The sequence below is a fragment of the Lynx rufus genome, unplaced genomic scaffold (genome assembly GCF_022079265.1).
Source record: "Lynx rufus isolate CCGP_SWC_20201006 ecotype Redwood Valley unplaced genomic scaffold, mLynRuf1.p SCAF_15, whole genome shotgun sequence".
Lineage (NCBI taxonomy): Eukaryota > Metazoa > Chordata > Mammalia > Carnivora > Felidae > Lynx > Lynx rufus.
Genome location: NW_025814829.1, coordinates 61,995,715 through 62,021,717, shown reverse-complemented (window position 1 = coordinate 62,021,717; position 26,003 = coordinate 61,995,715). Strand labels below are relative to the sequence as shown.

The 26,003-nt window shown below is 44.4% G+C and overlaps 1 protein-coding gene across 1 annotated transcript in view; it reads left to right on the top strand.

Annotated features, from left to right (window-relative positions):
* Positions 1-26,003, top strand: part of DNAH14 (dynein axonemal heavy chain 14) — a 312,531-nt gene that overhangs the window by 233,046 nt on the left and 53,482 nt on the right. The window contains 8 exon segments of the mRNA XM_047076479.1: positions 8,420-8,560; positions 9,681-9,896; positions 13,085-13,315; positions 14,042-14,163; positions 15,953-16,197; positions 19,639-19,878; positions 19,881-20,056; positions 20,135-20,337. Of these exon segments, the coding sequence (XP_046932435.1) occupies positions 8,420-8,560; positions 9,681-9,896; positions 13,085-13,315; positions 14,042-14,163; positions 15,953-16,197; positions 19,639-19,878; positions 19,881-20,056; positions 20,135-20,337 (1,574 nt within the window).

Sequence of the window (26,003 nt, the reverse complement as noted above, 5' to 3'; positions counted from 1 at the left end):
AGACAGGGGACAGAGGATCTGAAGCAGGCTCCACACTGACAGCAGAGATCCCGACGTGGGGCTCGAACTCATGAGCCATGAGGTCATGACCTGAGCTGAAGTCAGACACTCAGCTGACTCATGCCCCCAGGCGCCCTATTTGTCCAACATCTTGAGCCTCTAAGTGGTGCCCACGCTCTCACCCAGGCCGTCTCGCTCAAGCCCACACACTGACCTCCGACCCTACAAAACTCTCCTATGCAGGAGTGATATGGGAGGCATCCGGCAGCCATTGTGGCTCAGGCACCAACCAGGGAGCGCCAGCTCTTGTCACAGAGCAGCTTCAGGTCCAGAGGCCACCAGAGAGGACTGACGGGGGGTAGAGGGCCAGGGTGGGCAGGGGTAGGGCCGACAGTGGGCTCTCCAGGGCATGAGGCAGGCCCGTTCAGCAACCACCACAGGTGTATCTCGACATTTTAACAACCAGTGTGCCTACATCAGCGTAGTTCTGTCCCACACACAAGTTAATGATCCAGGAAAGGAAAAAGTCTGCTTCGGAACTTAAAGGAAAACAATTAGACGCTATACAACCTGGTAAGCAGGCAGTTCGAGAACAGATGCAGTCGAGTCTCGGACAGCACCGGTCCGTCTACACAGATTTCTCCCCATAAATACCAGGACAGGCCTGTAAATGTATTTTTCTCTTCCTTATGGTTTTCCTAACAGCATTTTCTTTTTTCTACCTTGCCGTATTGTAAGAATATAGTCTGTAATACATGTGATGTGCCGCGTGTGTGTTGATTGACTGTTACCAGTGAGGCTTCTGTTCAACAGCAAGCTATTAGAAGAGAAGTTTTAGGGAGTCAAAAGTTTTACGTGGATTTTCAGTTGCATGGGGGGTCGGCACCCCTAACCCCTGTGTTCAAGGCTCAGCTATAATTTTTAATTTAGCGTAAATGTCCATTTGGGCTTTTTTTCCAATCATTATTAGAAACACTGTGTAAATAAATCTTAAAATGATGATGTGCCTGGTTTTCCAGGACATTCTTAGTCACTAAAAAGTCAATTAAAGAAAACTTGAGGGATGCCTGGGTGGCTCAGTCGGTTGAGTGTCCAACCCTTGATTTCGGTTCAGGTCATGACCTTATGGGCCCCACGTTGGGCTCCGTGCTGACAGCGTGGACGGCCTGCTTGGGATTCTCTCTCCCCCACTCTCTCTTTGCCCGTGTCCTACTTGTGCTCTCTCACTCTCTCAAAATAAATAAATAAGCATTAAAAAAAAAACAAACAACTTGAAAGACTGAACAAGCAAAAATCAGAGATTTAAAGGGTCTGAGACAGAAGACGAGGAAAGAGAGGGATGAACAGAACAGTAAACCGATGAGACCCACAGACAGTGCAGGACACTCCACGCAGCAGCAGAACCCACGTTCTTCTCAAGTGCACATGGACGTTCTCCAGGGCAGACCCGATGTGAGGCCACAAAATGAGTCTTCATGGGTTTTAGAAGATCGATATTGTACCACGTATCTTCTCGGACCGCATGGAATGAAGTTGAAGCCAACGACAGAGGAAAACTGGGAAATTCACAAATATGTGAAGATTTGTAATCTGTAAACAATAAACTCTTAAGCAATCCCTGGGCCAAAGAAGAAATCATAAGGCAAATTAGAAAATACTTAAAGACGGGGCACCTGGGGGGCTCAGTCAGTTGGGCATCCGACTTCGGCTCAAGTCATGATCTCACTGTTCCCGAGTTTGAGCCGCACGTCGGGCTCTGTGCTGACGGCTCGGAGCCTGGAGCCAGAACCTGCTTGGGATTCTGTGTTTCCCTCACTTTCTGCCCCTCCCCCGTTCATGTTCTGTCTCTATCTCAAAAATAAACATTAAAAAAAATTTTTAATAAATAAAATAAAGTTGCAAAATGCTAAATCAATATACAAAAATCAGTGCATTTCTATAAGCCAACAACAAACTATCCAAAAAAGAAATTAAGAAATCAATCATATTTACAATTGTGTCAAAAGAATAAAATGCCGAGGAATACATTTAACCAAGGAGGTGACAGACCTATTTTCTGAAAACGTTAAGACACTGAAGAAAGAAAAGGAAGAAGATACAAATAGATGGAAAGATACTCCATGCTCGTGGCTGGGAAGAATTAATATTGTAAAGCGCCCACACTACCCAAACCAAGCCTCAGATTGAATGCCATCCCTTGTCAAAATTCCAAGGCACTTTTCACAGAAATAGAACAAACAGTCCTAAAATGTGTATGGAACTACGAAATTTATTACCTTTTGTCTTTTTGATGATGGCCATTCTAACAGGTGCAAGGTGGTGTCTCATTGTGGTTTTGTTTGATCAGCATTTCCCTGATGATGAATGATGTTGAACATCTTATCCTGCTGGCCTTTGGGAAAATGTCTGTTGAGTTCCTCCGCCCATTTTCCAATCAGATACTGTGGTTTTTTGTTATTGAATTGCAGGAGTTCTCTGGAGATTAGCCTCTTCTCCAACATATGGGTAGCAAAACTGTTCTCCCATTTTGTTAATTGTTCTTTCATTTTGTTGATTGTTTATCTTGTTCTGCAGAAACTTTTGAGTTTGAGGTAGTCCCATGAATCAATTTTTGCTTTTGTTGTTTGTGGTGTTGGTGTTATGGCCAAAAAAATCATTACCAAGTCCAATGTCGAGCAGTTTCTTGCCTACATTTTCTACTAGGAGTTTTATGGTATCAGTTCTATGCTATTTAGATTTATTTGGAGTTAATTTTTGTGAGTGGTGTAAGATAGGAGTCTGCTTTCATTGTTCTGCGTGTTTTCCCAGCAGCATTTGTTGAAGAGACTGGCCTTTCCCCGTTGGGTGTTCTTGGCTCCCTTGTTGAGTTGCCAGATTTGCCAGATTTGATCCCGGGCTCTCTACTCTGTCCCACTGGTCTGTGTATCTATTTTATGCCAGTACCACACTGTTTTATTACTGTATAGAAATGCTACTGGTTTCTGTGTGTTGGTCTTACATCCTGCAACCTCACTAAAATTGTTGATTAACTCTAACAGTTTTTTGGTTGAGTCTCTGGGATTTCCTATATACAAAGATCATATCATCTACAAATAGTGACATTTTTACTTATTCCTTTTTTTTAAATTTTTTTAATCTTTATTTTTGAGAGAGAGAGAGAGAGAGAGAGAGATAGCGTGTGAGCAGGGGAGGAGCAGAGAGAAAGGGAGACACAGACTCTGAAGCAGGCTCCAGGCTCTAAGCTGTCAGCACAGAGCCTGACGCAGGGCTTGAACTCACGAACTGTGAGATATGACGTGAGCTGAAGTCGGACACTCAACCGACTGAGCCACCCAGGCACCCCAACTTATTCCTTTCTGATTTAGGTGCTTTCTATTTCTTTGTCTTGCCTGGTTGCTCTCATCAAGACTTCCAGGACTACATTGAATAAGAATGGAGGGGGCGGGCATCCGTGTCTTGTTCCTGAGCTTAGAGGGAAAGCTCCCAGTTTCTCACCGTTGAGTATAACGTTAGCTGTGGGTTTGTCATAACTGCTTTTTTTTTTTTTAATTTTTTAAATGTTTAGCTTTGAGAGAGAGAGAGAGTGAGTAGGGGAGGGTCAGAGAGAGAGGGAGACACAGAATCCGAAGCAGGCTCCAGGCTCTGAGCTGTCAGTACAGAGCCCAACATGGAGTTCAAACTCACAAACACTGAGATCATGACCTGAGCAAAATCAGACGCTTAACTGACTGAGCCACCCATGCTCCCCTGTAACTGCCCTTTATCATCTTGAGGTTTGTTCCTTCTGTATCCAGTCTGTTGACAATTTTTATCATGAAAGTGTATTGTGTTCTGTCAGATGCTTTTTCTGCATTTATTGTGATGATCATGTGATTTTGATCATTCTATTGATGTGATGTAAAACATGTACTGATTTGCACATGTTCAAGTACCCTTGCATCCAGGGGTTAAATCCTTCATGGTCATGGTGTAACAAATCTTCTAATGTGTTTTTAAATCCAGTTTGCTAGTATTTTGTTGAGAATTTTTGTATCTATATCCATCGAGGATATTAGTCTGTAATTTTATTTTTCAGGTCAGTTGCTTTATTATTCTGTAGTTTGGGATAAATAATTATGTTTCTGGATCTTTCTTGACTCTGTGTGTTGGTCTCTGTGCATTTGATAAAATAGCCACCCCTCCCTGTCCTGACAGAGTGGTCCAGAGGAGGGGATGAACCTCATCAGCCCAGCCTGAGCTCCTGGTTGTCTCTCACACCACTGCGACTGCCCAGGCAGCCTTGTGCGTTCTCAGTGGCTCCCCGTATTCAGTGTGTGCCAAGATCTATCAATGTCCCAAAGAGGAGCATCTCAGTCAGCACTGAGGCTCATTGGAAGCCTGTGTAAATAGTTCTCTTTAGGGACAGCTTGGGAGATGGGTGTTTCTGTCTGTGTCCTCGGCACTGAGCCAATTAAGATCTGTTTCTTTGTTTATTATAGTTCTATGGGACCCACAAATGCAAGAGCTGCTGGCCACCAAAGTCAGGTGCTCAAGTGGTATATCCTCTGGGCCACAGCCACCAAGGCCGGGATGCCATATATGTGCACAAGTTCCTTCCAGGGAGAGGGCAGAGACCTTGAGTGTGCCAAAGGGAGAATGTGGAGATGGTACCTACTGGTCCCCCCTAAATGTGCACTAAGCTAGAAGCCTGGTCCTCAGGCCACAGCCTCATTCAGAGAGGCCTCTTTAAAGCAAAGCTTGGGAGGGAGGCATTTCTATCTCCACCTTTGTGCTGCGTCCAGGGGGAACAGCCAGTCAGAAAGTATTTGTTTGCTATAGTCTAGCGGTCTTATGGATGCAGGCCCTCTTGGCTTTCAGAGCTGTTCGGACTCCCATCCCTCAGGCAGAAGTCTTAAAAGTTGAGACACTAGGTGTTGGGTTCAAAACCTTTGCCGTCAGGGAGAAGTTGGGAGTTGGGCGTTCTCTCTTGTGTATCTCTTGCATATCGCTGTGCCAGGGGCGGGGTTATGGTGAGAGTGTGTCTCAGCCTTCCATGTTTGGATGTGAGTACTTCTTGTTCTCCCAACATATAGGAGTCGCTCCGCTGGTTTCCGAATTTCTTTCATGGGGAACAGCCCCATGCGTGGCCGTAGGCTTGGTGTGGCCACAGGAGCAGGTGAGTTCAGATTCCTCATCTCACCATTTGGGACTGGAACTCCCTTTCACTTATTCTTGACTCGTGGTGTCTTCCATTTTGGTATGTACTCAATTCCCATGATCCTCATGATTTTTTGTGTATTTTTTATATTTTCACTCATTTACCCAACAAATACTTATTTATAATACTGTCTATTTGTTTTTATTATTATCAAGTGGTAGGCGAGAAAAAAATAAAGTCTAAATTTCAATCAGAACCTTACTCACTGATACTCTCCATTCCCCTCCAGCTCGCAACCATGGCCTTCATGAGAAGTTGCTAATATGTTAACTCATTGAATTCACACAAGTGTATTTGAAATGTATATATGTATATAAAATACTGACAGATACGCTTAATACTTTAAAAGTGAGTGTAGTAGTTAACTCCACTGATTTTAAGCCCTTCACTGAGGTTTTCTCCTCACTGAGTTATATTCTGTCTCCCATTTTAAAAATAGGTCTCTTGTTCATCTGTGCCCTAGTGTAAAAAAAAAAACTGGTAAAACTCTAGGGAACTTAGGGGAAATCAATAATGCAAGAATATATTATATTACATGAACATTCATTTAAAATGTTACCTTGGGGAGTACCTGGGTGGCTGAGTTGATTAAGGGTCCAACTCTTGATTTTGTCTCAGGTCAAATCTCATGGTTCATGTTTGAGCCCCACGTCTGGCTCTGCACTGACTGCACGCAGCCTGCTTGGGATTCTCTCTCTCCCTCGCTCTCTGCCCCTCCCCCATCCTTGTGCGCATGCTTTCTCTCTCAATCTCTCTCAGAAACAAATAAGCTTTTTAAAACACGTTACCTTGGGAACACAGTGTTGTCATATAATAGAAATTCCGTGTGTTTAAAGATGCTCAACATCACTGACTGTCAAGGAAGATACAACAAGATGCCATCATACACCTGTCAAGGTGGCTAAAATCAACAACACAAGAAACCACAGTGCTGGCAAGGATGGGGAGGAAGGGGAACCCTTGTGCACTGTTGGTGGGAATGCAACCACTGTGGAGAACAGCATGGAGGTTCCTCAAAGCATTAAAAAGAGAATTTCCATATTATGACCCAGTAATTCCACGACTGGGTATTTACCCAAAGAATACAGAAACACTAATTCGAAAAGAGGCATGCAACCCTGTGTTTATTGCAATGTTATTTACCAAAGCCGAAACATGGAAGCAACCTAAGTGTCCATCAGTAGACAAGTGGATAAAGAAGACGCGGCATAGGGTGCCTGGGTGGCGCAGTCGGTTAAGCGTCCGACTTCAGCCAGGTCACGATCTCGCGCTCCGTGAGTTCAAGCCCCGCGTCGGGCTCTGGGCTGATGGCTCAGAGCCTGGAGCCTGTTTCCGATTCTGTGTCTCCCTCTCTCTCTGCCCCTCCCCCGTTCATGCTCTGTCTCTCTCTGTCCCAAAAATAAATAAACGTTGAAAAAAAAAAATTAAAAAAAAAAAAAAAGAAGACGCGGCATATATACACAGTGGAATATTACTCAGCCATAAAAAAGAATGAAACTTGCCATTTGCGATAACGTGGATGAAGCTAGAGAGTATAATGCTAAGCAAAATAAGTCAGAGAAAGAAAAATACGTATGATTTCGCTCATACTTGGAATTTAAAAAAAAACAAACAAGCAAAGGGGAAAATAGAAAGAGAAACCAAGAAACGGACTCTTAACTGCAGAGAACACAGTGCTGGTCACCAGAGGGCAGTGAGTGGGGGGGATGGGGGAAATAGGAGATGGGGGATAAGGAGGGCACTTGTGATGAGCACCGGGTGATGTAGGGAAGTGTTGAATCACTGTATTATACACCTGAAACTAATATAACCCTGTACATTAAACTGGAACTAAAGAAAATAAAAAATTTAAGTAAGTAAGTGACGGTACAAAGCAAAAAAAAAAAAAAAAAGAAAGATTTCATGTGTTTAATTGAATCCGTAAGTCGTTCGCTTGAATCTTTATATGACTCGCTCGGCCATGAGTAGCAAGAGTGTTTTCTCAGAAAAATCAAATCGGAGGGAATGAGCAAGCAAACACAACATTTTATATCAGAGTAGAAGCAACGGAGTAATGATTGTGGGTGAACCAGGACTGAGTCGTAAATCATTAGTCACTCCAAAAGTAGCTCGTGTGTGTACGTGTTTAAAGATTAGGTATTTTCACCAGGATAACATGTTTAGGATAGGAGGAGAAATCACAAATTATGAACTGCGTTCAGTAGGCACAGTTTTGTGTACACAGTTTGTGAACCTGCCGTGTTCAAGTCCCCATGCTAAATACAGTCTTCCAAGATTTTGAGAAGACGAAAACATCTTTCAAATCTACAAATGACAACATAAAGATAATATAAGGATACTAAGGCCACAACCCCAGAGATAATAACAGGCAATGTATAATTACTTCTCAAATGGCAGTTATAAACTGTGGACTTGACAAGACTGAGGCTTTGTGACAGCTGCAAAGTGGTGAGAGTTTTAAAGAATGCCTTGGATTTACATCCCTTTAAGGAACGGTTTCAGGCATTAGGAAAGGACGGGAGCCACATCCCAGAAGGACGCACGTTTAAGGAGTGTTTCAGAAATGTGGACAAAAGCAGTCTGGCTACAGTGTACTATTACGGGAAAGGACATGGCATTGGGGAGGAGGGGGTTGGGGTCAGACCGTGGAGGCTTTTATTGACAAGGCCAGAAATTTGAGCCACATCTGTAGGCAGTCACTTCTATAGAGACTCAGATGCTCAAATGCTTTTGAGCAAGGGCGCTAGCAAGATAAGTGGTAATTGAAGGAAATCATCTTATTGGCTGTTCATGAAAATGTGTTTCCGGCTGACTGCCTGCGGATAGTCTAATGGCCACTTCGTCCGACCAGCCTTACTTCAAAAACTCATCGGTTCCTCCAGGCTGGTCAGTGTATCTAGAATGACGAAGTTCGGTCATTTTGTTAGAGAAGGAAACTGGATGTGACACAACATTTTCAGTGCAAAAAATAAATCAGAAAAGGATGAATCTTCAAGGGCCAAGCTCGTAAGAAAGCCTAGTGAGGAAGGTGGCATTTTACACAGTAACTTTAGTATCAAGAAATCCTGTACTTAGTTACTACATTTTTCTTGTCAACACAGTCCTCTGTCCAGGATGTGTAAATGGAGTGGTTACACACCATACGCGTACAAATGACAGTTAAACTCTTGAGGCAACATGAGAGTGACACTTGGTCTCAACAGTGAACGAACTGTCTTTCAGGTGGAAGAACACGTGCTGGCCTTGCAGGCGGCCTACAAAGACCTCGTGGCCAAAAAGCAGCTGCTAGCAAACAGAAGGAAACTGGCCACCAGGCGCCTGCAGTGTGCATCTGTCTTACTAACCAGCCTGGAAGGCGAGAAGGTGTGGCTCTCTCTGGCTTTATGTCCCGTCATTAATGGCTACTGGGCTTGGCGAACCCAAGATGTCACTTTCCCTGAAGCTCGTATCACGTACCTCCTCAAACTCTCTTCTCGTCCAGTCTTTTTTACTGAGATCAGCAGACACTCCTGATAAAAATAAAGGAGTCCTGGGGCACCTGGGTGGCTCAGTCAGTTGAGCGTCCAACTTCTGCTCAGGTCATGATCTCACGGTTCATGAGTTCGAACCCCGCGGCGGGCTCTGTGCTGATGGCTCAGAGCCTGGAGCCTGGTTCGGATTCTGTGTCTCCCTCTCTCTCTGCCCCTCCCCAACTTCTGCTCTGTCTCTCTGTCTCTCAAAAATGAATACATGTAAAAAAAAAATTTCTTTTAAATAAACAAAGGAGTCCTGGTCAAGTAGCCTTAAGACAGAGGGAACAGACTGCACAGATCAGACCTTACTTTCTCTTGCTCCCAAGACGTCAGTTCCCTTGTCTGATGAGGGGCACAGAGTCCGTGAGTATGTCATGAGCTCCCCGGTCCAGCGCAGGGACCACCCCCGCCGAACGCATGAAACAAGGGTGGCTGAAAGGGAGGGGATGTCATCAGGAAGGGAGAGGAACACCTCTAGAGATCTTTTATCTTCTGTTTTACATTCCCCCTGATCCTCCCTAAGCTTCAACCTCCTCCTCCGAAAGTGAAGTCAGTGGCTTTTGCTTAACAGGGTATTAGAAGTGCCAAGTGAGATGTTCAAGGTAAAATGCCGGTTAGACATGTTAGGATTCGATAAATGCCGATCGCTATTATTATTGAATATCATTAATAATACAATGAATTACTCTACTTATGTTAAAAGTTATCTTCATCACACAAAGGATCTGACATGGCTATCAGCCCTAACACACATGACACTGTTGACAAATCCAAGGGTAGGACTCGTGTTATCCTCAGAAAACAGTTTGTGTTATAATGTCCTCCATTACTCCCTTCGATGCAAACACCGATGAAAAGGGTCATAGTGGTAGCAATGCTGGGTCCCAGTGGAGGACCATGAATACCTAAATGTCTCATGATAGCGTATTTGATGTCAAGTTTCAAGAGCTCACTTTTGTGTTAACATTTAGACTCAATGGCCAGAAACAATCGATCAAATAGACAAGAAGTTGGAAAGAATCTGGGGTGACGTGCTTCTTTCAGCAGCGTGCATCGTCTACAGCGGGGCGCTGACAGCAGAATTTCGCCAGTTGATTGTGAACAAATGGGAGACTCTCTGCACCGAAAACAGCATCCCTTTGTCGCCCAACTTTTCTTTAATTGAAGTCATGGCCCCAAACCACGAGGTACTAACGTATTTCTATTATCAGTTAAGGGGCTGCTGTTGTTGATTTGAATTCGGGGCGTAAGTGCATTTTGTTTTGGCTTAGATCTTTTCCACAACTTGTTTTAACAAAGGAAAATACTGAATTTTGTTCCGGGTCTTTAAAAAAAAATTGTTTTTTAAATTATAGTTCTTTTTCTTTTTCTTTTTTTTTTTAACGTTTATTTATTTTTGAGACAGAGAGCATGAATGGGGGAGGGTCAGAGAGAGGGAGACACAGAATCTGAAACAGGCTCCAGGCTCTGAGCCGTCAGCACAGAGCCCGACGCGGGGCGCGAACTCACAGACCGCGAGATCATGACCTGAGACAAAGTCAGACGCTTAACCGACTGAGCCACCCAGGCGCCCCTTTTAAATTATAGTTCTAATGCCTCAGTTCCATCTCTTTCCCATCCTCTGGGCAAAAGTCACAGAATATCCTCTTACTCGTTGTAATCCTCCCGACCTACCCTAAGAAGTATAGCCAGTTTCTCTCCCAGAAACCCCTTTCATTAATAAAATTGGTGAACTTACTGAACCACAGGTAGCGTTCTTAGAAAGAGCCAAAAATATAGACCTCACATTTATCCACGTATCAATAAATATTTGTTGTCGATCTATGTTGAAAGGATAAAAAAAAGAAATACCTCTTTTTTAATTCATCCCCAAAGAGTAATTTTAGATTGATTCCCCCAGTGATAACTCAACTTAAACTGACTATCCAATCTATTAAAGTCTCAGAAGCAGATACTGGCTTCTCATTTTCATAATAGTAGTAACCAACTTAAGCCCAAACATATCCGTAATTACATTAGATGTAAACAGTCTTAAAGGTCCGTATGTGTGCCAGGACAAACAGTGACACCAAAGGAGAACAGAGAGCCCAAAACAGGCCCATACACACACGGACAAAGCTGATATTACAGTGCAGGGAAGAATGGGTAGTCTTTTCAGTAAATAGGGCTGAGTAATTGAATATCTGGAAGGAAGGAAGGAAGGGAGGGAGGGAGGGAGGGAGGGAGGAAGGAGAGAGAGAGAGAAAGAAAGAGAAAGAAAGAAAGAAAGAAAGAAAGAAAGAAAGAAAGAAATTTGACCATGACCTCACACCAAACATAAAAAGTCAACTGCAGTTGAACTGTGGACCCAACTGTGGAAGACATAGGAATAAAGCATAATTTAGGAGAGTATGTTCATGACCCAGGTTAAGAAAAGATTTTTCAAGCAGAACTAACCATAAAGGAAAACATTAATCGAATTACATTAAAATGTACACCTTCTGTTCATCCAAAGACACCACTGAGAGGGTGTAAAGAGAAGTCAAAGAACAGGAGAGGATATTTGTAACACCAGAGTTCAACAAAGGGCCGAAGCGTCCTAGCCGTGGTACAGTAACCACCAATCAATGAGCAAGAGACATTCAACCCAGTAAATAAATGGGCGAGAGCCTTGAACAGGTCGCTCACAAGAGACTATGCAAATAGCCAATAAATATTTGAAAGGGGCTTACCATCACTATTCATTGGGGGAATGAGAGTTAACTCTAGAGATATCACAACACATCAGCCAAAGGACTAAAATCTGAAAGACTAACAATATTAAGAGTCAGCACGGATCTGGAGTAACAAATTCTCATACACTGCTCGTGAGAATACAAAATGCTAAAATCATCTTAGAAAGCTGACTTTAGCTACAAGTATTAAAAATCCACATACCCTAAGACCCAGCATTCCTAGGTGTTTCCCCAAAGAAATGCATATATACGTTGATCAAAAGAACATAAAAGAACGTTCACTGTGGCATTGTTTTAGCCAAAAACTTGAGACACAATCCAAGTGCCCTCCCCAATAGGACGGATAAATAAATAAGCCTGGGTATGTTCATATAGTGGATACTGTTGGAGCACTACACCCACGAAGCCAGACAGAAAAGGGGATATACTTTAACTTTCCTTGATCGAAAGTTCCAAAATTAGCAAAATGAAACTATAGGAATACATACTTCAGTAAGGCAATAAGGAAAAGCATGAAAGTCGGGGGCATGATTAATTTTTTAAAATACAAGCTCTGGGGGCGCCTGGGTGGCTCTGTCGGTTAAGCATCCAACCTCGGCTCATGTCACGATCTCACGGTTTGGGAGTTCAAGCCCCACGTCAGGCTCTCTGCTGACAGCACGGAGCCTGCTTCGGATCCTCTATCCCTGCCCCTCTGCACCTTCCCCACTCACGCCCTCTCTCTCAAAAATGAATACACATTTAAAAAAAAAATCCAGAAGCAATTACTGAATATGAAGCTTTCTTAAAAAATAATAATAATATAAAGTAGAAACTCGAGTCAGCAGCTTATATCTCTGTCCACGCTGACCTCTGCTCCACGCCTCTATTTGGGGGCAGTCTGTGCCCCAATCAGCGGGACTCCCTGTGGTTTTCAGGATTCTTCGCCCCTTCATGTTTCCTTCTATGTAGACGTCAAGAGCACACAGTTCTTCACAGGCTTAAACAAAATATTCTTCTTTCTTTCAAAACTGAAAAGTATCCTTGGCTCCTCACGGGGATGCCCTGGCGCCTCTCCCTGGAATGTCTCTGCTGTCCTTTCCTTCCCCGACCTCCATGGGCCTTCTGGGCTTTTTTCTCCCAACCTGCTGAGACTGCCAGGAAACCCGGATGAAGTTTATCCATTGGAGTCAGCTTCGGAGTCAAACCCTCGGTCTGCCTCTTACTCTGACGGCACGACCGCGGGCGAAGCCCAGTTCCTCCTCCTGAGAAGTGAAGGCTGCAGCAGTGTAACTAGACGATGACGTGTGTCCTTGGCGGTGGCGGGTGTGCGGTGGCCGCCGCGCCTCCATCTGTACGATTGATTCTGTGGCGTTGCGCGTGTCACAGACGCATCGGAGCCCAGCGTCCTTGGGAACAGGCGCCCGTCCTATTTCGTATCGATCTCCCGTCGCATCTTTGTCGTGAGGGCCGCTCCTCCGTCCTGATGAACAGAAAGGGGTAATTTAGCGAATAGTTACCCGGAATTCGTATCCCGGTGTTTTAAATGATTCATGTCCTCACTGCCTTTAAACGTCATTTGCTTTTTCTAAAGCAGTGGCCCTGTAGGGTGCCTCAGTGTCCCGTAGGGACGGCACGAGCAGGCGTGCGGAGCAGTGGAAGCACTGACGCTCTCATTCCAGATCCGCCGGTGGCATTCTCAGGGGCTCCCGCTCGGTCAGTATTCAACGGAGAACGCCATCTTGACCAGGAACAGCCTGCAGTGGCCACTGCTGATTGACCCACATAAGCAGGCTCACAACTGGATCCGGCAGACGGAAGGGTCCAGGCTGCAGGAGCTCTCCATGGAGGACGGCAGCCACATCCAAACTATTGAAAATGCTGTGAAGACAGGAGGGAGTGTCCTCTTGCAGGTATTTGGACGGAATGGCCTAGCTCCCTAATTCTGTGCGGCTGCAGTGTAGACCGTGCACCGAGCGTAGACTCCCCTAATTCCCTGCAGCTGCAGTATAGACCGTATGCGCCGAGCACAGACTCCCCTAATTCGTGCAGCTGCAGTATAGACCATGCACCGAGCATGGACCCCCTAATTCCCTGCAGCTGCAGTATAGACCGTATGCACCGAGCATGGACCCCCTAATTCCCTGCAGCTGCAGTATAGACCGTATGCACCGAGCATAGACTCCCCTAATTCGTGCAGCTGCAGTATAGACCGTATGCACCGAGCATAGACCCCCTAATTCCCTGCAGCTGCAGTATAGACCGTATGCACCGAGCATAGACTCCCCTAATTCGTGCAGCTGCAGTATAGACCGTATGCACCGAGCATAGACCCCCTAATTCCCTGCAGCTGCAGTATAGACCGTATGCACCGAGCATAGACCCCCTAATTCCCTGCAGCTGCAGTATAGACCACGCGCCGAGCATAGAGACTAAAAGCTTTTAATTACAGGTAGCTTTGTCAAGGGAAAAGTAATAAGTACATACGTACAGTGACTTTTCGATGTTCAGTTCTCTCAGATCAGGCTTTCTTTCGTGCCCAAGTACTAACAAGATTTACATTTTTAAATGCTGTGACTTTCCAACTGACTTATTTATTACAAGATGAACTTTTTATTTATGTCTGTTGGGTCTTTCAGAATCTCCCTGAAACATTAGCTCCAAGTTTAAAGGCAATTTTGAAGAAGGAGATCTATCAGAAAAGAGGACAATATTTCATAAGGGTTGAGGATTCTGAGATTGAATACAATTCCCAATTTAGGTAATGTCTCTCACAGTTAAATTGAGTCAGATGTTTGTATTCTCTAAGATCGATATCGTGGAAGGCCCTGTGCCTCAGTCCTGGTGAGCTTTTCCTGGAGGAAATGGTGAGGTTGCGTTTGGAATGTTTGGTTTGTGTTTCCGGGGCACATTCATCAGTACACAGAAGAGAGAACGGAGTTTTGTTCATCAAGCCGTTCCCAACCAGCATTTTCCGTGCCGTGCCTGATAAAACCTGGGGCAAGAGGGGTCCCCAGAAAGGTGTGGTCACTCGACCCCACTTGATCTGTTTGCGTCACATCTGATTTCGGCAGGAAAAGCTTCTGCTCCTTTATCAAACAAAATCCGTACTGGATATGTGGAGGGAGCAGGGAGAGATTTTGCCTGGTCCGTTTCCATGTTCCCGGCAGTTAGGGACCTTCAGGAACTCTGCCCCCCCCCCCACTCCCCGACCAGCCAACTTAGCCAAGGACTTTTATACAGTCACATTGAACACTATAAAAATGCAGTTCCCGAGGGAATGAGACATTTGGGTTGCCAGAGACAAGCACTCTCCCCGTGAACTCATAACCAGCAGGTCGTTATGTAGGGAGTGATCAGCACAGGGGAGTTAGAAGCTGGGTTTACTGGTACCCAGCCCGGTGCGCTTAACTGCGCTATGGGGGCTCTGACACGCTGGGTCCTCACCTGGTCCTGGTGGTCAGTGGGTCGATCTGTCGGTCAGCGGGTCCTCGCCCCCGGGCAGGGTCCCAAAGTCTGGCTCCTCACCACCCTCTCCCAGCCTCCCTCCTTCGGTTAAGAAAACATTTTGCAAAGTACAGTTATGTTCCTCCAAACAACATTCTAGGGATTTGATAGGTGTCACTCAAAAAAGGGGTCCCATAGTTTTGAAAAGCGCGAGGTTAAAGAAGGTTAGACAGGAGGCTTTTCCCCTCGAGGACTTAAAACCCCTGATTTAACAAACACTCTCCGGGACACAGCCGACAAATTACGGATTGAGCAACAGCCCCAGGAATGAATGAAGCAATGTCCTGCTGAGTGGACAGCCCGGTGCCCGTGTCTGAATGGTGTGTGTGAGGAGGGGGTGGAGGGCACGGTCGCGGAGGGCAGACTGGCGACAGGTCCCCGCTCTGTCACTTTCTGGCCGTGGACTGTGAGCAGCTTACGTGGACCCTCGCAGCCCCCATTCCACCCTCTATAAAATGGGACGAGGAATCGCCCCTGCTGTATTGGGGTATCGGGTCATGTGGAGACCACACAAGACCCAGGATCACTCCTGACCCTCCCCCGGGCACCACCCTGCTCCAGGCCACCATCACCTCTCCCATGTTAACCAGTCTCCCGCTTCCTTCTCCCGCATCCCCACCCCCACCCTGGTTACTGTCCAGGCGGCAGCTGGAGGGGCCCGTTGGAGAAGGCCGGCCACCCTCCGCCCCCAGCTTCCGTGGGGCTCTCACTCGGTGCAAACACCACGGTGCTGACGGTCCCCAGAGGGCAGGTCAGGGCTCCTACTAGTTAGTTAACACTTTTCTCTCCTCTGTCCCGATGCGGGGACCAAATATGGTCGGAACGTAATCTGTGGCTGTATTTTATTTTAAGTTATAAATAGCAAATTCATTCACAGAGTATAGATTGAGAGCCTATTTTGCATACAGGGCTGAACAACACTAAAAATTAACCGTGTCTGCTTCCGGGAGAAATATTTCTTTCCATTATTTCATAAATTAGTTTCCTTTGTTTTCCTGCCACCGCGGGGCCGTTGAATAACTGGCGTCTTTCTCATGCTTTAGGTTGTTCATTTCCACAGAGGTAGACAACCCCCATCTTCCTCCGTCGGTCTATAACTTTGTTACCGTGATCAACTTCACCTTAACGTTCCGAGATTTGCAGGATCAACTCCTTTCTATGGTATTAAGTCACGAAGTTCCTCACTTAGAAAGTCAACGTTTCCAGTTGTCGGAGAGTATATCCCTTGATGCTGGGACCCTTGAAGAACTAGAAGCACAAACGTTAAATGTACTGGAGACCGTGCAAGGTTAGTAAAGGTGTTTCGTGGCATTGGGAGACCTTTGCTAACTCCGTGAAGGACAGAAGAAAAGCCAGAAGGGCCCTATTCTGAATCGGTACCAAAAATACCACATCTGCCGTTTCCACCGGAGAACTGATTGATGGGGGTGAAACACCCTGTCTCTAAAATGAAATGCGGTCCCACCTCTGTGTCAGCTCGTCATGCCGCAGGACATTCGCCACGAGGCAGTCAATAGAAGTTGTAAGAAAAATCCTACAGAGGCTGGCGGGTGCCTCCTTGTTCTCTGCCATTTACGTCAGTTGTCTGACATCTGTTCTACGTATCAGGTTAGACTGGAGACCTAAAGAGTAGGTTTCCCCACGAATTCATCGCTAACATATACAAGGCCATACTGCGGTGACTCGTGTGTGTCCCATTAAAAGATGGTGTTTGTTACAACAGCAGTAGAAACGGTTTTCCTCTTCGACACAGGAAGTAGCTAAGAAACCATACTCTTTACATTTCAACAAAATAATTTCTAAACAGCTAAAGATGGGCATTACAACTTCCCGGGGCACACTGGCTGCTCTGCCCCTGAAGGGGTCCTGGATCCCCAGTTTCAACACGCAGGATGGGGGTGCGCTCACGCGAGCAAGCATGAGACGCTAGACGGGTGTCCTACGGGTGCCGCCATCCGACACTGTCTACCCGGAGCCGGCATCAGATTCCCTTCCCCGCACGGTTTCAGTCCCACGAGACCGCCCCCTCCCCACAGACGGGCTTCAGATCCCAGGTTCCAGCAGCCCCTCCTGAGGTCTGATTCGTTTGCTGGAGCGCTCACAGAGCCCAGGAAACCCGTTTGCCGTCTGGATTCCTGGTCTCTTGTGAAAGGATGGAACTCGGACCAGCCAGGTGGGCGTAGACGAGGTCCGGGGAGGGTGCGGCTGCCACGTTAACCCTCTGTCCACCGCCCTCCCTCCCGGTGAGGTGATCCGTTGTCCTTAGGTGGAGTCCAGAGTCACCTCGCTAACCTAACAAAACACACCTTTCTTACCCTCTTCTGTCCTTTAGAAATCCCCAGGGTTTTTAGAGCTCTCAGCCGGGAGGAAGACCTCGTGTATATCTCTTATTATAGGTCACAGGGTCGCAGCTCATCTGAGGTCACGTACTTGTTATCTAACAGTGGGTTCCTGTTCGTTCTCTCTCTTTACTGGTGACTCTGGGGCTCGACCGACTCTCAGATGCTTTCGTTCCTACTAAGGATAGACTACATTCCTTCCTGTTCTAACCACAGCCATTACGCTATTTCTGTGTAACGTACGGCTAAGCCATGCTTCTGTTAATGACAAGACCAGTCACATGGGCCAGGTTGTCACGTCTGTTTCCCTCGGGAGGTGGAATGAGTCAGCAGCAAAAGCAGGACACGTAGGTCTTAGGTGACACACAGAAGGCGACACGGTTGGTCCGACTCACAAGTCCCGTTTCATGAACCGCTATATGCAACTGTCACGTTTGGGCTATAACTTTTGTCTACATTGAACCAAAGACAGACTTGATGAGACAAAAGGAAAGTTGTTTCTGATAACACACATCGGCACAGGCCCGCACACGCCCGCACACATCCACACACGCCCGCACACGTCCACACATGCCCGCACACGTCCGCACACGTCCACACACGTCCGCACACGCCCGCACAGCGTGTCATTATGCCTTTGGTGCTTATTCCTACCGCTTGTTCCTCATGGTAGAGTCTGAGGGTTTTTTTTTTTAAGTTTATTTATTTTGAAAGAGAAAGAGCACAAGCGGGGGAAGGGCAGAGAAAGAGAGAGAGAGAGAGAGAGAGAGAGAGAGACAGAATCCCAAGCAGGCTCCACACTGCCAGCAGAGAGCCCAGCACAGGGCTCAGTCCCACAAACTGTGAGATCTTGACCTGAGCCGAGATCAAGAGTCTGGTGCTCAACTGACTGAGCCCCCCTGGTGCCCCTCTGAGATTTTTGTAAAGACTAACCTTTTACTAATAGTGGTTATAATTTTACCAGTAGTGTTTATAATAAAAATTGTTCTGGAAAAAAAACTAAAGAGACTCCTTGACTCAGTACATATTTTTTCTTCCCTTTTTCCAAGTTTTACTAAAGTAGATCATCCTTACTATCTCTTTGTAAATATTCTGTCTTTACTGTGGCTCCCCAACCGCTGTGGGAAACCCAGGTAGAGTGGGGACTATGAGAGGTAGCCCACAGCCGAGGTCCAGACATCACTTAGGAAGCATCACCGAAATCAAGAAGCATGTGGTATCCCAGTCGTGGAATGTGATAATCCCATCATTCCTTAAAATGATCATGTGAAGCTAGGCTTAGTTCTAGATACCACGTTTTAAGAGGGCTCTTTTCAAACCAAGGTGTCCCAAGGTAAGCATCAAGGACAGTGAGGAGTCTATCAATCATATCATTTACAAAAGCACCTGAGGAAAATGGGAATGTTTTGTTCATAAAATAATAGAATTTATGATGGAAATATGAGAATCGTCCTAAATATTCAAAAAGGATAGAATTATTCTGTATTTCTAGAGCAATGCCTTTTCAAAAGATAAGTTGTAGCCTGATAGTGGAATGAGAAATCACTTTCCTTGGTCATTATCAACTTGATTTGCTTAACAAAATAGAATACAATAGAAAATATCAGAGTACATCACAGGAAATAATGAGGCACTTGTTATTTTCTGGAAATTTGGTTTTCATTTCCTTCTGTCCTTCGGACGGAATGGCTACTTATTATGTGCTTACAGTAAAAATAGAACCCACATGGGGTGCCTGGGGGGCTCAGTTGGTTAAGCATCCGACTTCAGCTCAGATCATGATCTCACGGTTCATGGGTTCAAGCCCCACATCAGGTTCTGTGCTGACAGCTCGGAGCCTGGAACCTGCTTGAGTTGTGTGTCTCCCTCTCTGTCTGCCCCTCTCCTACTCATTCATTTCTCTCTCTCTCTCTCTCTCTCTCTCTGTCAAAAATCTATAAAAATTAAAAATCGAACCCACACACACTGAAATAATATAAAGAAGAGATAAGTGGGGGGGGGTACATGTGTGCTATTAACCAGATTATTCAGAAATATGACTCAGTTAAGAGCCCATCTCCAAAATAAAACCACCAAAAAGTCAACTGTAAAAACTCTTACAGAGGGGCACCTGGGTGGCTCAGTCGGTTAAGCATCCAATGCTTGATTTCAAGCTCAGGTCATGATCCTGGGTCCGTGGGATTGAGCCCCACATCAGGCTCTGTGCTGACAGTGTGGAGCCTGCTTGGGATTCTCTCTCTCTCTCCATCTCCTCTCTCTCTCTCTCTCTCTCTCTTTCAAAATAAACTTGAAAAAAGAAACTCTTTAGAGAAAGATTTGAGGATGAGGGAATGAACTGTGTTTAACATTCCCATGGTTTTTATTCATTCAAATTCATTTTTTGTCTGTAGCACGTGTGTTAGATGATGAGGAAATTGTAGACATCTTAAGAAAATCCAAAACGGCTTCAAATGAGATTTCCAAGCGCATCAAAGCGACAGAAAAAGCAGAAAGTGAAATCCAAGCGCTGCGGGAACACTACCGGTCTGTCGCGACTCGAGGCGCCCTGCTCTACTTCCTCGTGGCCGGGCTCGCCCGCCTCAACTCCATGTACCAGTTCTCCCTGGACTGGTTTCGCCAGGTGTTCGTTCGATAGTAGCTCCCCGAAGCAAAGAACAGGAACACGGCCTGAAGAGGGAGAAAACGTCTCAGAAAAAAGTTGGTGATATCACAGACCTCGCCAAGGAACCAAAGTTCGAGAGCGACAGGCATCTCTTGGAGAAACATCTTCAACAGTCAGTCGATGTGCTGACAAGAAATGTTTTTAAGGTGAGACCTCCTCTTCTGTGACTTTTACAGACTTCTGTACGGGAGGAGGGCTAGTCTGACGTTAACATTTCCCCCTAGGTGGTGTCCTCAGCTCTGTTTCACCAACACAAGCTGTGTTTCTCCTTCCGGCTTTGCACCACGATCATGCAGAATAATGCTGGGGGCAGTCCAGTGCCGGATGACATCGGGTCCCTACCGGACGAAGAATGGGACATCTTCTTACATTCCGACACGTTGACGAACGTTAAAGGTGTGATGCCCCAGCCTAGACTTCACAGTAAGTAAAAGGTCCTTGCTCTGGGTTCAGCAAAAACCTGTTAAAAACGTGTTTCCCTGAAAAACCCTGAGAGATGTTTAAGGTGCTCCGAGCCGGTGTTTCTATATGGACTAAACTAAAAGTAGCTTCAGGTCAAGTGTGACGTGTGATTCATCCTTGTATCTTCATCCATTGAACATATAATTGGTGCTTAGTAATTGTTGAAGAAGTGAATGAATGAATGAATGAATGGCGTTTCCTGTGGTTATTGTAATCCTGTTGTATTACACCGAATACCCAGTGCTGGTCATTAAGGACACAGGCACACACACGTACACACACACACACACACACACACTGATTAAATACCACCTAGAGCGAAACTTTACCCCTCCTAACCACAGTCCCCCTCAGTTTCTTATGAAAATTCCTTGAAAATTTGAATCACAAAAAATCATGCTTCTGCAAAATGGTTAGCAAAACCACGTAAGTGCGGGATCTTTTCAAATCCTCCTGTGCTGCACATTTTTAAATATATTTCTTAAATTGTGGTAAAATACACACAGCATAGAATTCACCTTCTCAGCTATTTTTAAGCATGCAGTTCAATGGCACATCGTAGTGCTGTGTTGGGACCTTAAGTCACAGGAAGTGTCCAGTTAAAGGTCGTCTGATGCTGTCCCCGAGGGAGAAGAGGGGCTGGTTTGGAATGTCCTCTGTCAAGTTTTTGAGACTATTAGCAGAGCATAGAAGTCAGAAGGGAAATACAAAAGAATTGCTCTTGAGGACACCAGACGTTTGGATAGTTTTGTTTTGCTTTTCGTTTGTTTTTATTTTACTGAAGCCTGGTATGCGGATGTTTGGTAAATGACTGTTGAGTCAGTAAATGTTTTTATGAATTTATTAAGATTGCTTTGCTTGCAGAAAAACAGACAATAACTCAGTATCTTGGCGCGTCTGGGTAGCTCAGTCAGTTGAGTGTCCGACTTTGGCTCAGGTCGTGATCTCGGGGTTTGCAAGTTCGAGCCCCGTGTCGGGCTCTGTGCTGACGGCTCGGAGCCTGGAGCCTGCTTCGGGTTCTGTGTCTCCGTCTCTCTCTGCCCCTCCCCTGCTCATGCTTCTCTCTCTATCAAAAATAAAAACATTAAAATTTTTTTAGTAACTCAATATCTTAAAACCAAAAAATAAAATAAAATAAAAATGTTGAGAAGGAGTCTGGGGTATCTCAGGAAACAGCAAGGAAAGTACGCAGAGCCACGCAGCAGCACGAGAAGAGCGGCGACTGCTGTCACCACAACTCAGCGCCCAACAGTCCTCGGTCAGACTCCACGGGTCCGAGAGGGCGGGTCTGCGTGCCACAGCCCCAGTCAGGGACCCACTCCCGAACCCCTCACCTGTGACCAGGAGACAAGGCCGGCAGCCAAACAGCCAGCCCACCGGCGTCCCCTGCACTCGGAACCCTGAAAACATCTCCAGTGTATTTAAAGAAACAACAAACTTTAATAGCTTCCTTTATTATTATTATTATTATTATATAAGCAGCATGTGTTTATTAAGCAAACCATTACAACCTACAGAGAAGCAAAAAGAAGCAAATGAATCTTATGTAATTCCACAGTCCTGAGATAATCGCTGTTAATATTTTTGTGGTTTTTCCTTCCACTAGTTTTCCTCCCTATATGTCTTCTTTACATACGTTCATACTCGTATAGGAATACTCCTGTATTCTTTAAGGTGACTTTGCTGAACAGACTTACACCTAACCTTTTTCAAATTAATGACATGTCACAAGTAGCTTCCTCTGCCAGGAAATAGACTTTTAATGTCTACACGACATTCCAGTTTTTGAATGGACCAAAACTCAAGTAATCACTCTCTTAAGTTAGAGACTTGGGTCTCGAAGCACTATGATTGACATATAAAGTATCCTTTTCTGTCCACATGGAGTGAAACTAGAAATCGATATCATATGAAAAATCCAAAATGTGGATATTAAATAACATACTCTTAACCAATGGGTCAAAGAAGTCACAAGGGAAATTAGAAAATATCTTGAGACAAATAAAAATGAAAACAATATATCACTTATGGGATACAGCAAAAGCAATAGTAAGAGAGAAGTTTATAACTATAAATGCATACAATAAAAAAAAAAACAGGTCTCAGGGAGTCTGGGTGGCTCAGTCAGTTAAGTGTCCAACTTCGGCTCAGGTCATGATGTCGTGGTCCGTGAGTTCAAGCCCCATATCAGGCTCTGTGCTGACAGCTCAGTCCAGAGCCTGCTTCCGATTCTATGTCTCCCTCTCTCTCACTCCTGCTCATGCTCTGTCTCTCTCTCTTTCTCTCTCTGTCTCTCAAAAATAAATAAAACATTAAAAAATATTTTAAGGGGTGCCTGGTGGCTCAGTTGGTTAAGCATCCAACTTCAGCTCAGGTCGTGATCTCACGGTTCGTGGGTTCGAGCCCCGCGTCGGGCTCTGTGCCGACAGCTCAGAGCCTGGAGCCTGCTTCGGCTTCTGTGTCTCCCTCTCTCTGGCCCTCCCCAACTCACGCTCTGTCTCTCTCTCTCTCAAAAACTAAATAAACATTAAAAAAAATTTTTTTTAATATTTTAAAAAAACAGGTCTCAAATAAACTACCTCAAAGAACTAGCGAAAACAAAGAACTAACTAAACACAAAGCTAGCAGAAGGAAAGAAACAGGAAAGAATGAAGCACAAATAAAATAGAGAATTAAAAAATAGAAAACAAAACCTATAGCTGGCTTCTTGAAAAGATCAACAAAATTAACAAAGTCTAAGCTAGATTAAGAAAATAAGACTTGAATAAAATCAGAAATGAAAGCAGGAACATTAAAACTGATGCTCAAAAATAAGAAGGATCATAGGGGACTACTATGAACAACTATATGCCAACCAGTTGGACAGCCTAGAAGAAATGGAAACACATCATCTACCAAGACTGAATCATGAAGAAATGGAAAATTTGAACAGACTTATAACAAGTAAGGAGATTGACTCATTAAGCAAAAATCTCCCAACAAAGAAAAGGCCTGGGCCAAATGGCTGCACGGGAAAATTCTACCAAACATTTAAAAAAGAATAAACACAAATTTTCCTGAAACTCTTCAAAAAAAATGAGGAGGAGGGAACACTTCCAAGCTTGTTCTGGAAGACCAGCGTTAACCTGATACCAAAGCCAGGAATTCCTTCAGAAAAGAAAACTACGGACCAATATTTCTGATGACTAGAGATGTAAAATTTCTCAACAAAATACAGCAAACCAGATTCAATAGCCTATTAAAAGGATTACACACCATGACCAAGTACAATTTATTCCTGGAATTGCAAGGACATTTTTACATAAGAAAAATCAATCAATGTAATAACCACATTAACAGAATGAAGGACAAAACCACATGACCATTTTAATTGAGGCAGAAAAAGCATTTGATAAGATTCAGCTCTTTCAGGATTAAAAACACTCAACAAACTGGGAATAGAAGCAAAGTACGTCCACACAGGAAAAGTCATTTGGGAAAAACCACAGCTAACATTGTACTCGGTGGTGAAACACTGAGTTTTTCTCTAAGATCGAAACAAGGCAAGGATGCCCCCCTGCTCTCACCACTTGTTTTTAACAACGGAAGTTAAAGCCAAGCATTAGACAAGAAAAAGAAAGAAGAGACATCCAAATTGGGAAGGAAGAAGTAAAATTATCTTTGTTCACAGATGACATGATCTTCTATGTAGAAAACTCTTAAGTGTCCACAAAACCCCTGTTACAGGTAGTAAACCAAAACAGCAAAGTTGCAACATACAAAACCAATGTACATCATCAGGTGCTTTTTTATACATTAACAACAAGTAATATGAAAAGGAAATTAAGAAAACAATCCCATTTATAATAACATCAAAAGGAATAAAACACTTCGGAATAAACCTAACTGAGGAGGTGAAAGATGTGTACACTGAAAACTATAAAACGTTGCTGAAAAACATCAAAGACAACACAAATAAATGGAAAGACATCCCATGTTCATGGATTGGCATACTTAATATTGTTAAGATGTCCATACGAACCCAGAGCAATCTACAGATTCAGTGCAATTCCTAACACAATCCCAAAGGCACTTTTTACAAGTATAGAAAAATTCTTCCTAAAATTCATGTAGAATCCCCAGGGACTCTAAATAGACAAAACAATTTTGAAAAAGAAAAACGAAGTTGGAGGCATCATACTTCTTGGTGTCAAGCTATAGTATAAGGCTACAGGAATGAAAACAGTCTGGCCCTGGCACAAGGACAGGTAAACAGACCAATGTAGCAGAACAGAAATTAACCCTCACCTATATGGTCCAGTGATCTTCAACAAGGATGGAAAGACCACTCAGTGGAGGAGAGGACAGTCTCTTTAACAAATGGAGCTGGGAAAACTGGGTATCCACATGAAAAGAATGAAATCGGATCCTTATGCCAAATCAAAAATAAACTCGAAATGGATTCAAGATCTAAACATAAGACCTGAAACTACAAAACTCTTAGAAGAAAACCTAAGGGAAAAGTTTTCTGATACTGGAGTCGGCAGTGATCTCTTGGATATGACACCAGTGCACAGGCAACAAAAGCAAATACAGACAAATAGGACTACATCGAACTTAGAAACCTCAAAGGACACAATCAACAGAGTCAGAAGGCAACCTGTGGAATAGGAAAAGCTATTTCAAATTATATATCAATAAGGATATAATATTAATAAGGATATTGATAAGGAGTTAATGTACAGAGTACCTAAGGAACTCAATAACTCAACAACAACAAAAAATCAAATAACCCAATTTAAAAATGGGCAAAGGACTTGAATAGACGTTTCTCTAAAGATGATACACAAACGGCCAACAAGCATATGAAAAGATGTTCAACATCCTTAATCATCAGGAAATGCAAATCAAAAGATCATAATGAGATACCATCTCACACTCATTAGGATAGCTGCTGCAAAACAAAACAAAAACAGAAAATAACAAGTGCTGACAAGGATGTGTGGATATCAGAACCCTTGTGCATTATTGGTGGGATTGTAAAATGGTGCAACTCTTAATGGAAAACAGTATGGAGGCTCCTCAAAAAATTAAAAATAAAACTACCGTATGATCCAGCAACACCGTATCTACGTACATAGCCACCAGAATTGAAAGCAGGGTCTCAGACTGATATTTGCACACCTATGTTCGCGGCAGTACTGTTCACAACAGCCGATAGGTGTAAGCAACCCAGATATCCACCAATGGGTGAATGGATAAACAAAATGGTGTATACGTGCAAGGGAGTATTTTTCAGCCTTGAAAAGGAGGACAGCCTGTCACCTGCTACGGCATGGATGAACCTTGAGGACATCGTGCTGAGTGAAATAAGCCAGTCACAAGGAGACGAAGACTGTAACTGCACTTACACGAGGTATCTGGAGTGGCTGGGATCCTAGAAACAGGAAGTATGACAGGGGTGCCCAGGGGCTAGGGGAGGCCTGTTTCATGGGGACAGAGTTTCGGACTCTCAGGGGAAGTTCCGGAGACCTGTTTCACGACAATATGAACGTACGTAACACGGATGAACTCTACACTTACAGTTGGCTAAGATGAGAAATTTTATGTGTTTTTGCCACAATAAAAAGCGGCCATTTGTGTAACTGATTT